Below are 13,945 nucleotides of genomic sequence, written 5' to 3'. Positions count from 1 at the left end.
GAGAAAGGAGTGAAATGCTAGGCTCAACCACAGTCCAAAAGGCCAGAGAAAGTGGTAAAAGAGGGAGTTACTGACTAAAATCAAGGCGGATAAAGGTACCATACAGATGAATCCTAGCCCCAAAATGATGATGGACGCTTTAGAATAGCTCCTTTAGAACCCTTGACATAGCCTTTATATGGCGAAACGGGTCCCGTCGGGGCAGGCTAGTGATTCTGCACAATAAAGATAAGTGATAATACGTACTGTTATGACATTTTATTTAAAGTTGGTCAATTAATTAATTAGTAACAGTAAGATTAAAGCAAAACATTAAGGAGGAGGTGGTTAAAAAAAAAAAAAAAGGGTCAACGATTAAGACTCCAACCCATTTAACTTCGATATCATACATTTAGGGCTCCTTTTACGAAGCCGTGTTAGCGGTTTAACGCGCGTAATAGCGCGCGCTAAACCGCCGGCCGTGCTAGCCGCTACCGCCTCCTCTTGAGCAGGCGGTAGTTTTTTGGCCGGCGCGGGGGTTAGCGCGTGCTTAAAAGTCACGCACGCTGAAGCCGCTAACGTAAAAGGAGTCTTTAGTATTGAATCAAGTGGGTTTCTGAGATCCATTACCCTCCTTTCTTATATTGGACACTCTGAAGTGGGATAATTTGTCTTTGTGGATGGTTCCAGTATATCTCACTTCATCGTCTTCGTTATCCTGTTAGAGACCAAGAACTGCCAGTTCAGGGAAACCTTATGTTCCTTTTCGCAACTACTTCACAATGTTTTCATGGACTATTTGCCTCACTGAATAGACTTTTGTGTATATTATTGGAGTGCTTGGTACATGGCAATTTTATTATAATTAAGAATAGTTTCTCAGTTAGCTTTTTGCCTTTGAATCTACAGTACTTTTTATTTTTAAGCCTGCTAAGCTCTTATTAGTCTCCGTGCATGGTAAGAGACGTTTTAGGAGAAATTGGAATGCATTTTGGCCACCGACACCACTAAACTGTGCACCAGCCTCAGGATATCCCTTTGCCCCAGTATCTGAGAGGTCCAATGCAATTGCAATAAAGCAGGAGAAGAAGTGATTTTTGCGGTACATTATACTAATAACACTAACAGGCTAATTTTTCAAGAAACTGCAGCGGGAAAGTGGAATGTATAGTTTTTTTACCCATTACATCCAGAGGACGACACAGAGAGAGAAAACCTATGTTTTATTTCATTACCAGAATGTCAGGTCCTCTCTGCTTCCATTACTAACCCATCTAGAGACAATGAGCTAGTGCCATTCGCATTCCTCGAGGGGATGACTACATCACCGCCGGAGAAACTATTCTCTCGGATCTTAAAAGGTATTAAATTGCTATTATCTGGTTTCATCCCCCCAGCCTTCAGTCTGGGTTCTGCTACCTGCTAAGAGAGATTCAGCCCTTGGCTAGGGAATTTGGTTGTTGGAATAAGCCCAAGGCTGCAGTTCCTCTCTATCCTTCTTTGAATATCAGGGCTGGGAGCCAACCAAAGCAGGTTCAACAGTTCAGTTACCTGTAGGTACCTTTAAAGGGTTAAACATTTCATAAAGAATCCAGTTAATATGCAATCTGCAGTGGTCAATAGCTCTAGCGTACCAGGGCAGGGCGGTGGGAACAGTCCATCCCAGGTGCAGATGGGGGGGGGGGAGGGGGGAGATGGAGCGGTCATAGGGTTGCAGTCCACATGCCCCTGCCCCCTCTGACATCAATTTCCTATTTTGGAGCAGGGGATCAGCAGACCTGACAGCCATGTGACCACTCCATGCACCCTCCCCCATGGCCTGGAGGAGGGGGTGCGCCACATTGCCCCATGTACACTTGCTTTTTTGGTTGCCATATCTAAATGTGTGAGACAGTTCTAGAACTGGCACATAGCAGGTACGTGCATCTTGTGCATGCAAGGGATTGCCTATGTTGGCAGTTCTGTATACTAATACACTATGAGCTAGTCTGTAAGGTAGTGCTTAGGTGTCTTAGCGTGCACCTGCACAAGGGGCACACATGTGGGTGGGGCAAGGGTGTGTCCACCATCAATGCATGCATTTTATAGAATACTATTAGGTGTGCGTGTTGAGTAGCACATTTAGACGTATTCAGTTACACCTGCCATGGACTGGATGTAAACAGGTGTGGGTTCCTTTTGGGCACACTGAGGCACTAGTTTACACTAGTATTCTGTAACTGAACTAAGGCCCCCCCCTCATTCTGTTATACAAGGGTGGGCCACGGAAAAGTAGCCCGCCTCCGGCGATAGTATGACAAGATGAACGAGCAAGTGGAATGTTTTTATTCCCTTACCCACAAGTTACAACAGATGGTGAAAGTGGTCCCCGTTCACATCTATGCACTTTTGGGCACGTTGGGCTCTTTCAGTTCCTGCACCCATATTATTCGGTACGGTTTAAGGTTCAGAGATTTCAGCACTCGCCGACACGTCGCTCATGATACACCAACTTGCTGAAAGAGTCTTCGAGTTGCTTTTCGGGGGCTAATTGCAATCCGCTGCTGAATGTCACGGACAGCTTCGGGCGTCCGGACTGATGGAGGCCTCGATTTCTTCATGTTTGCAACAGAGCTGGTTTGATACCATTTCCGAACCAGACTCTGAATACAACGTTTAGCTGGTGGTTTTGTTCCTGGGTACTTGTCGGAGAAGGCCTCTTGCCTTTCCTTAATCGATCCGCTTTGCACATAGCCTTCCACATTCACTATTCGCTGTTCCAGGGAGACCACCATCTTTCTGGCACTGGAATTAGAGGCGGGCTATTTTTCCGTGGTCCACTCTAGGACTGATGCTGCCTGCACTGCATCAAGGCACCCATAAGGAGGTGCTATTTTATAGACTTGACCTTGTATTCTGCATGTGCAGCAGTTGAATATTGCTGCTCAGGCATATAGGCTATAATTTGCACCAGCCTGGCATGTCTTTTTCATGCTATGCACAGTGCTGCACAGATAATGGATCATGAGATCGAGATAAGTTTTTGATTACTATATATATTTATTTGATATTTCAAACTTGACTGGAAATTTTAAAATATTTGCCTAAATTTACAGCTTACGGTATCTAAGAACATAAGAATTGCCGCTGCTGGGTCAGACCAGTGGTCCATCGTGTCCAGCAGTCCGCTCACGTGGCAGCCCTCCAGTCAAAGACCAGCGCCCTGAGACTAGCCCTACCTGCGTACGTTCTGGTTCACCAGGAACTTAGTCTAACTTTGTCTTAAATTCCTGGAGGGTGTTTTCCCCTATGACAGACTCCGGAAGAGCATTCCAGTTTTCTACCACTCTCTGGGTGAAGAACTTCCTTATGTTCGTACGGAATCTATCCCTTTCAATTTTAGCAAGTGCCCTCTCGTTCTCTCTACCTTGGAGAGGGTGAACAACCTGTCCTTATCTACTAAGTCTATTCCCTTCAGTATCTTGAATGTTTCAATCATGTCCCCTCTCAATCTCCTCTGTTCGAGGGAGAAGAGGTCCAGTTTCTCTAATCTTTCGCTGAACGACAACTCCTCCAGCACTTTAACCATATTAGTCGCTCTTCTCTGGACCCTTTCAAGTAGTACCGTGTCCTTCATGTACGGCGATCTTTTTGAACTGAAGACTTTAGGAAGTGGTTATTATTGAAAGTGTCTTATTGAGTACAGTGTTTGTTTTTGATACACTACGGAATGTGATATGATGTAAAGAGGCAGTCTGGTGGCTTTTTCTAATACTAGGATAACTACATTCAGCACCGCAAGGGTGAATCCCAACCCAAAAAAGTGGAACTGTATCCACTCCTCACCTACACTTTTATTATTTTTGTTTATGATTTAGTTTTTGTGATTAGGGCATTTTATATGTTTCTACACCTTAGATATTGTGTTCCACTTCCTAATCTTTATAACGAGGATTTTTCAGCCTTTATTATGTTAATTCCTCCCTATAATAATTTTGTCTGCGTGTGTTTTGTTTTGGCAGATAATGGATTATACATCTAGCACAGGGGTAGGGAACTCCGGTCCTCGAGAGCCATATTCCAGTCAGGTTTTCAGGATTTCCCCAATGAATATGCATGAGATCTATTTGAATGCACTGCTTTCAATGCATATTCATTGGGGAAATCCTGAAAACCCGACTGGAATATGGCTCTCAAGGTCCGGAGTTCCCTACCCCTGATTAGCATTATGGGAGTAATTCTATAAGGAGGGAGCTAACATTTAAGGGCCAAGAATGACAAGACTATTGACATATATGCATGTGTGTGTACACACATGCACACAAATGGCAATATTTCAGCTATGTGCTATTATATAAAATGGCACTTAAATGTGATGTAGCAAAGATAAACACAGGAGAACCAAATGCACAAACTCAAAGTCGCAAGACAAAGAGTGGATATGCCCTAATAAAATCGGTGAATATTATTTGTTACATAAAAGTCCTTTATTCATCAAATAACTGAACGGTTCAAACTCAGTGACTCGACATGTACATGTTTCAGCCTCAACCGGCCTGCCTCAGGAGTCTTAAGAGTCTTATGGGTGAAAAAAAACGCCCATAAACGCACGGATTTCTGGTATGATGATGAATATACTGTGGCTCTAGCTCAGCCGGGTTCTACTGCCTCTCTGAAGCTAGGTTTCCAGTTCTGCTTCCTCGTGGTTTGGCAACCAGCTGTCTTTGATGCTCCCCTCTAGTGGTATAGGAACCTCCCTTTTCTCTTGAGAAGAGCATAAAAGATAGCTGGTTGCCAAGCCATGAGGAAGCAGAACTGGAAACCTTCAGAGAGACAGTAGAACCCGGCTGAGCTAGAGCCACAGTGTATTTATTCATCATCATACCAGAAGTCTGTGCGTTTATGGGCATTTTTGTTCACCCATAAGACTCTTAAGACTCCTGAGGCAGGCCGGTTGAGGCTGAAACATGTACATGTTGAGTCAATGAGTTTGAACCGTTCAGTTATTTGATGAATAAAGGACTTTTACGTAACAAATAGTGCTCACCAATCTTATTAGGACATATCTACTCTTTGCCTTGCAACTTAAATGTGATGCTGGGTGGAGCATGGACAAGGTGCACAGTTATGTGCAAAATTATAAAATGCTATAATTTATGCACATTTGTTAGCAATCTAGGTGTGAGCATTTACATCAGCTGTGTACCTGAATTGCACATGTGCATTTGCCCTGATATTCAGTATTCTAAGAAACTTAAGTGCATGCTTTCCTTTACAGAATAGACTCCTAATCAGCTGCGTAGCAAGGGGTGGGCCTAGGCCCACCCAGATGTGATGCAGAGCAGCCAACTATGATCCAGCATCCATCGCTCCCATTCCCATGGGTCAGGCATTTCTCTCCCTTTTTTTGCACTTCCAACCCCTGTCTCACAGGTCCGGCATCTCTGCATCTTCCTTCCCCCTCCCATTATGATATTTCCACCCTGAATTATCGGGCCGTGCAGCCCAGCGGTGATTCACAAGCCTATTTCAGGGCCTTCCCTCTGTATAGTGACTTTAAAAAACCTCTCTTTGGGATGCCTATATGATCCCCACTTGAAATTTTATACTCGTAGAGAAGCGAATGATGCGCAAAACCTATACACAGGAGAATTTTTAGCAGCAAGGATAAAGAAAAGTGATGTGGAGTGGACAGTGAAAAGAAGTGTAGGAGAGAGGGACAAAATGAGCGAGAGCGATTTCTTTTCTGACTTTGAACCTACCTCTTTCTCTCCACAAATATTGCTGATGATGGAACTAGATGCAGGACTCGAGGAGGGTCCCAGAACAGACACCACCCCTTTTGGAAGAATCTGGCACACTGAAAGAGAGATCATAAAGGCTAATTCCAGAGCAAAAAGATGGTTATTAAGCTATTGGGAATAATACAGAGTACAGGTTATCGTGTATACCGCCATTCTTACTCTGTAAAATATATTGTATAGACCCCAAAGAAGTCTCACCCCCCATCCAAAATACAACAGCATCTGCCCCTTCTAACCAAATGAAGCCTATATTCAGCTGTTTTTAGACACTTAAAAATTGAGCTGCATATAATTAAATGTAATTGATAATGTCACTAAAGTGGACTAGTGAAACAGTTTCAAAACATAGCTTTACTTTAATACTATTTCATGAGTATGCCTCAGCCCCACCACTCCACCGCTGTGCTATCTTGTGACTGCGTGGAGATTTATGTGGCACTTCATCATCGGCTGCTCATAATTTTTTGTTTTTTAGATTTTTAGTATGAATGATGCAGAATGTACTGATAGCTGTTTTCCTTTTTTAATCTATACTTAGGGAGACCCTTGATACAGCGCCGTTTGGCGTGAAACATGTCGGGTTAGACTCCCAGACGTTGGCTGACAGAGCTAAAGCTAAGTATCTGCATCACCTTTATATAGCAGATAATAATTTATGATTGCATGAAAGATTTTTCACGATTTTACATTCATACTAAAAATCTAAAAAACAAAAAATTATGAGCAGCCGATGATGAAGTGCCACATAAATCTCCACGCAGTCACAAGATAGCACAGCGGTGGAGTGGTGGGGCTGAGGCATACTCATGAAATAGTATTAAAGTAAAGCTATGTTTTGAAACTGTTTCACTAGTCCACTTTAGTGACATTATCAATTATTCTGCATTTGGGACTGGTATGAACATTTACTACTATAGCCATATTTGTGGAAGCTTATAATTAAATTTAAAGCGCCTAAAACCGAAGTACCTAAATTAGGCTAGCGACGGGTTAGTTGCCTAGTACTGGACATCAGCACGGAGTTCCTAAATTCTCCCCTGCTTCCTTTTTTTTTTGTGTGTCGAAATTTACATGCCTCTATTGGCTCTCTTCCCTATTTGAAGTAACCCTGAATGGCATTTGTATTGCAGTATCATAAAAAAAGGGGGGGGGGGGTTGGGGGGGATAATAAATCAATTATTTGAGCCACTTTTTTTACACATATAGGGGTCCTTTTATCAAGCTGCGATAGGGGTTAAACGCGCGTAATACCACGCATTAAACCGCCTGCCGCGCTAGCCGCTAACGCCTGCATTGAGCAGGCGTTAGTTTTTTAGCCGGCCGCGGGGGTTAGCACGTGATGAAATGTCCGATGCGCTAACCCCGCTATCGCGGCTTGATAAAAGGACCCCCATCGTGTCACAGTCTTTGAATATTTAAATAACACATATAATTGACGAGTTATTTAAGCTGATCTTACAGCACCCAAACCCATCGTATCAACTTCCTCAAGTAATAGATCAATGAATAAACTAGGATGGAGTATCATACGAAGGCCACAAGCTTAGTGCATATATGTTATTTCAAGTCTTCCTTCTGGCTTAAAGCAGTGCCATATAATCATCTTACAATGATCTTCCATCCCACCCTTAATTCTACCTCACTCAATTTAATTGTTTCTAACTAGGATAAAAAAATTCTTTTATATTTCATTATTTATTTAAATTTATAATGCTGGAAATTTTATAAATAAGAAAGTACAAGTATTTGCACACCGAAGGAGCGGGTGACGCTGGATAAGTGCTGAACATTGGCACTTAACTGGTCAAATGCAGACGCCATGTTGAAAACGCCCCTCCCCCCACCCCAAATAGCAAAGTTTCAGTTTAGTGCTAACCTGTTGGTTTCAGTAGCACAAACTGGTTAAATTTATTTACTTTAGGTATTTATATAACCGCCCATCAAAGTTAAATGCTGCTGAATATGACTGGTTATCCCCAAACAAGTAATTTAACCATTTCTGGCTGGTTAAATCGCTTTGAATATTAACCCAACATAATTAAGGCACTGAGCTTATGAAAAGTCTTAAAAAGCCAGATCTAGGCATCCCACTTCTAGATCTTTCGAATACTGAACTCGGTATCTGCCCCGTTTAACCTCATTGTACCTGTCAACCCAATCTTTTGGTATCCCCTACACTACCACAGTGTCAACCCCATCTAAATTCCCAATATCAGCCCTTCTAACTCCAGCCTCTGATCTTGCTAACCTCACACTCGCTCTATGTGACCCCTCTTTCCAGAATGTCATAATCTTTCTAGCTCCTCGAGGGCCGCAATCCAGTCGGGTTTTCAGGATTTCCCCAATGAATACGCATGAGATCTATTTGCATGCACTGCTTTCATTGTATGCTAATAGATCTCGTGCATATTCATTGGGGGCCTCGAGGATGGACTTTGACACCCCTGTTCTAACCTATTCCCTTTCCGTATTAGCTAGTCCTCTTTCCTTCAGAACCAGTCCCTCTAAACCTCAGATCATCTGTTCCTACTTTCCATCCAATCCCTACAGTATTTCCTCCTCCGACCCCCCGTTTCTCTAGCTTTGTTCCTGCTAATTCTTGCACTATTTGGCCTTATCTAACGTTGCATTATGGACTGAATTCTATAAATAGCGCAGGCTGAATTCTATAAATGGTGCCAACTAAAAGAACGTACTAAGGCCCGGCTTCTGTAGACGTCACCTAGAAAAATGGTGTCAGCTGGATGTCAATCACACTCGGGCACCGTTAACAGAATCGTGGTTACCAGTGCCTCCGAAAAAAACTTAGGCGCCGGTAATTAAGGCCAGGGTTTTATAGGCCGACATTTCTGGTGCCTAAGTTTTTGGGAGAATTGCACATAGCGGTGCCTAGTGATGCCTAAGGTTATCTCTGCCCCTAAATACGCCTGCTTTGACCGTAGGCACCACTAGGCGCCATGCTGTAGGCACGATTTCAGTGCCTACTGCACAGAATAGTGCTTGTTGCAAGAACCGCGTCTAACTTATACCAACTAAACCCTAGCGTAAATTCTCACGCTTAAATCAGGAGTGGAGCCCCCTTATTCCATAACAAAACACATAAATTACAGGAAGGCCCATGACCCTCCCACGCTATACTTCCCTATTTGAGGCCATGCATTAAATTCATGCATGGATCTGAGTGCGCATGTAACATGTGCATGCAATTTTTAAGAGATTCCAATTAGCACTGATAATTGATTGTTAGAGCCCAATTGGGGTTGATTGGGTCATTATTCCATTAAATTACACGTGCAAATTGAGTATACACTTCTCCCTCTGTATTCGCTATGATAGGGGGATTAACAGACCTGCAAATACAGAAAAACCGCAAACAACTTTTTCAAATGTTATTCGCTGTTTTCTATTTAAAAAAAAAAACATTGTGAATATGGTGAAACCACAAATAACATGGTGGGAGACCTGGCCTGTTCCTGAAGGAGAGGCAAAACACGGTGAAGAAAGTGCTGGGAATCAGCGATTTTCTCTGTAAACGCTTGGAATCAGCGATTTCTCTATGCAAGCTGACATAATTTGTGGAGGAGGAGCCAGCAAGCTAAAAAATGCAAATAATCGAAACTGCGAATACGGAGGGAGAAGCGTACACCCAAATTTACGTGCACAATTTTTAGCACCATTTATGGCATTTGGGGGTATATGCTTACATTATCCATTGCCTGTCTCTATTAAACCCCCCCCCCCAATATCTGACCACGCCCTACGTCCTGCTTTCCCACCGTATCCAGAGCCAAGGCACACAGAATCAGACTTGCCCTCCCATATCCCAGAACAGTGATGGCCTGTACATACTGGTCTCTGCGGTCTCGTATTCGCTGTCTCTCAGGAGTTCAAAGATATCCACCTCCAGTTTAGCTTTCCCCAATCGCTCTGGGCCTCGGTTTATGTGATCCTTTGCAAGTGTTATAGACAGTCTTTCTCCTCTGCTACATTCCATTGGGTCATCTAGAATGGCAGCTAGAACATGGAAAGTTAACCAGTCAGGACTTGGAAACCTACAGATATTACAAAGTACATTTAAGTAATTATATAGATGAGGATATGCCATAGTGTTCTTGTGACATCCTCCTAATCACCCAGGGACATTTGATCAGCACTGGAGAAGATAATTTTTAGCTCCCATTCTTACCTGAATGCTACTTAGGGCTCCTTTTTACGAAGGTGCGCTAGCGGTTTTAGCGCATGCTAATTGTGCTATACGCTAATGCCTCCATAAAGCTGGCATTGGTATTTTCTGTATAGCGTGGGGTTAGTGCACGCTAATCTTCAACGTGCGCTAAAAATGCTAGCGCAACCTCATAAAAGGGCCCTTAGTTACTCTGGAAAAAGCTTTACAAAATTGTCATGAATTACATTGGCTCCTAGTGAAATCGCACAAATTATCTTCTTATTTGCTCCTATATGTCCACAGCGTAATTTGGTCATTTTTACATTTCCCTCACCTGAAGGCTGTGGTAGAAGACATTTCATGGGTGACCCAGGTGATTACTGGGCAGACTGGATGGACCATTCGGGTCTTTATCTGCCGTCATTTACTCTGTGTGTGCATGTGTGTCTCCACTGTGGGGATAACTTCAGAATTACCTGTGTTTCCAAAAAGCACGTCTGTTTTCATAACAGTCTATGTTTCAAATCCATTCAAGGTTTGGCCCCCATTTATCTGGTTTCCCACTTCAACTTGGACTGTTCCACCAGGCCTACTCGCAGGGTACACATGTTTAGCCACCCAACATTAAAGGCCTGACGATTCAAGAGATACCTGGGCAGAACTCTTGCCTTCCAGGCAGGCCAACAGAACGGTTGGCTGGGTAACATCATTAAGCATGCCTCATCCTATCTTAACTTTAGAAAACTACCGTATTTTCACGCATATAACGCGCGCGTTATACACGATTTTACAAACCGTGCATAACCATGCGTGTTATACGTGTGAGCGTGTTGTACAAATTTTTTTTTTTTATTCTGATCCGGCATTCCCCCTGCGAACCGGCATCCTCCCCCCCCGCTCGCGTCACCCCCCTCCCCCGCGATCCTACATCCCCCCCAGCACCGCAAAGACAACTCTTACCCGATTGGGCACCGGCACCAGCACCAATGCACAGGATGTGCCAGTGCCCGAAGATCCTCCCTTGTTGGGTTGGGCTTATCTCGGAGAGATTATCTCGGAGAGAGCGAGACCAGAAGGCTTTGAGCATGCGCAAATGCTCAAAGCCTAGTCCAGCCCGGCACAGGAAGAAGGAGGATCTCTCTCGCACTGCCCAGCCCAGCCCAACGAGGGAGGATCTTCGGGCACTGGCACATCCTGTGCATTGGTGCTGGTGCCGGTGCCGGTGCCCAATCGGGTAAGAGTTGTCTTTGCGGTGCTGGGGGGGATGTAGGATCACGGGGGAGGGGTGGGTGACGCGAGCGGGGGGGGGAGGATGCCGGTTCAGAGTAGGCGGGAGGAGGTTTTAGCATGTGCGGTATATGCGTGTGCGCGCTATATTAAAATTTTATTACATAAATTTATTTTCCTCGCGCGCTATACCCGTGTGCGCGTTTTACACGGGTGTGCGGTATATGAGTGAAAATACGGTAGTTAAAAAAACCTGTTCAACCAATTTGTAACCAAGAACTCTTAATGCCTTACCATGTACGCATCCTACATTTACGCGACGCCTCTACTCTGTCTATCACTCTGACTTACTCCCACTCAACTTTTATCCGCCCTCTCCACTTGTACTTGATGATGTCACTGTAATTATTTTTCGCTGATTGTCCAGCTCTTCTTGTAAACCGCCTCGAACTATATGGCTTTGGCAGTATATAAGAATAAAATTATTATTATTATTATTTTCACTTTGTGTGGATAATTTTTCTGAGCGTATACTTCCAAATTCTGCCCTAAAACTCCTCCCAGCTTCAAGTGGGTAGATATACACACAAAATAACGTTACACATACACTTTTACTCATGAATAGGATGGACAATTTTACCTGTGGAAAAATCATCCTATATTTGCAGCTCTCAAAAGGTGGTATTTAATAGGAGGGTGAAGCGTTAAAGTTTTCATTTGTTAATTTCCTGTATATGCAAATGTTCCTATATTTTTTTTCAAGATTTTTCTTCAATTTCTTTTCATAGCAGGAGCAATATTATTTATAGTGATCACCCTTCACAAAGAGTTCACCCACTTTCAGAAGAGTGTGCACTCTTTCCAAAAGAGGGCGCTCTCTTTTTTTTGACAGCACAAGTTCAAATAGCGTGTGTGTGCAAATGCACGCACTAATGGAAAAGAAAGTGCTGTCTTTTGGAAAGAGTATGCACGTGTGCAAAAGTACGCACCCTGTTGCAAAAAAAAAAAAAAAAAGCATTCTTTCCAAAATAGGGCATACTGTTTTGGAAGCATGCACACTATTAATGATACACGAGAAACCTCAAAATTTCTTTCCTGTGATTTCAGACGGAAAACTAAAGGTAGTCTTGTGAATCATTACCCGATCTGTTCTGCAAATCGCTCTCTCCCTACATTCCAGCCTTTGATTCACAGAGCTATACTTTGTCCCAATCATTCACAGTCATCTGTAGAGTTTTTTGTTACACACAGAATGTTCACAAATATTAGTCTATATTCTTTGTAACGCTGCATGACATTTATGGAAAAAGCAGTTTGCCATTCAGGTTCCAAATGGTTGACCTAGATCCTGTTAATGGAAAAGCAGAGAGGGAATAAAAGTACAAGCCAAACAAGGAGCAAAACCAAAAGAGAACAAGGGACCTTCAAGCTCCGGGCAGTCAAAATCTTATTTATCGTTGGACCTGATATGGCCCGTGATTCGGTGTACATGCCTGCATCTAGGGTCAATTGAAAAAATAGGTAAAGCAGATATGATCATCCAATTATAAGGTAAATGGCCAATGGATAAATGTCTGGCAACTAAAATTCAATGCAAAGAAATGCAGAGTCATGCATTTGGGGTGTAGAAATCCGAGGAAGATGTGTGTTCTGGGAGGTGAGCGGCTGATATGCACAGACGGAGAAAGAGCCCTTGGGGTGATAGTGTCTGAGGATCTGAAGACGATGAAACAGTGTGACAAGGCAGTAGCTGTAGCCAGAAGGATGCTAGATTGTATAGAGAGAAGTGTAACCAGCAGAAGAAAGGAGGTGTTGATGCCCCTGTACAGGTCATTGGTGAGACCCCACTTGGAGTATTAGGTTCAGTATTGGAGGCCTTATCTAGCCAAGGATATAAGAAGACTTGAAATGGTCCAGAGGAAAGCAACAAAATTAGTAAGGGGTTTGCACCAAAAGAACTATGAGAAGAGACTAGAAAGACCTCAACATGTATATTCTAGATGAGAGGAGGGTATGGGGTGATATGACACAGACTTTTTTTTTTTAAAGTCAAATCATTTTATTGAACAAAGAAAAAAATAACAGAAAATACAGCAAAATAAGCAGTCAACAAATACGAGCAGCAGCAAAGCATCACAGCATAAATGATGTTACAGTTCTTAGCAGCACAGGGTCATGTATTGTGATACGGTGGATCACAAATATATTAATCAACAGAGTCACAGTAATGTTGCAGTGGAGACCAGGTATCATGAAAAGATCTTTGGGAGCCTCTACACTCAGCCAATCGTAGTTCGTATTTGTAGCACAAAAGTACCATATTCCACCATTGAGCCAATGGTATTGATGAGGAACATTTCCAGTGAAGAAGTACTGTCTTAATGGCTAGTCCCATAAGAATGTCATATAGAGCAGAACATGGGCGAGAGAGTGGAGGCTCCAATAAGGTAGATCTTAATATTACCTGGTTGTAAGTCATATTCGGAGACAAGGAGAAAATTTGGCCAATAATAGCTCCCACTTCAGACCAAAATGTGAAGGCAAAATGGCAATCGAATAACATATGCTGGAAAGTTCCCAGATGGGTCTTGCACCGCCAACAGTTGTTGGAAGAAGTTGGAGAAGCTCGATGTTGTTTGACAGGAGTCCAGAGCGACTTATGAAGAACAAAGAATAGAGATTGTCTGAGAGACGCCGAATGTAATGGTCTGTTACAGTAACTCCATACCTGCAGCCAGCGTTGTTCGGATACAGGAAAGTTAAGATCTTGGGACCACTGACGCTGAATCGG

At 43.2% G+C, this 13,945-nt stretch overlaps 1 protein-coding gene across 1 annotated transcript in view; it reads right to left on the bottom strand.

Moving 5' to 3' along the window:
- GRIK4 (glutamate ionotropic receptor kainate type subunit 4) overlaps positions 1–13,945 on the bottom strand; it is a 451,695-nt gene that overhangs the window by 165,672 nt on the left and 272,078 nt on the right. Inside the window, exons 4-5 of the mRNA XM_033918636.1 lie at positions 9,612–9,776; positions 5,721–5,818 (exon numbers count right to left, since the gene is read on the bottom strand). Coding sequence (XP_033774527.1) covers positions 5,721–5,818; positions 9,612–9,776 — 263 coding nt within the window. The remainder of the gene's footprint in view (positions 1–5,720; positions 5,819–9,611; positions 9,777–13,945) is intronic.

The sequence above is a fragment of the Geotrypetes seraphini genome, chromosome 13 (assembly GCF_902459505.1).
Source record: "Geotrypetes seraphini chromosome 13, aGeoSer1.1, whole genome shotgun sequence".
NCBI classification, from domain to species: Eukaryota; Metazoa; Chordata; class Amphibia; order Gymnophiona; family Dermophiidae; genus Geotrypetes; species Geotrypetes seraphini.
The sequence above is the reverse complement of the archived record's forward strand: the minus strand, read 5'-3'. Positions and strand labels throughout refer to the sequence as shown.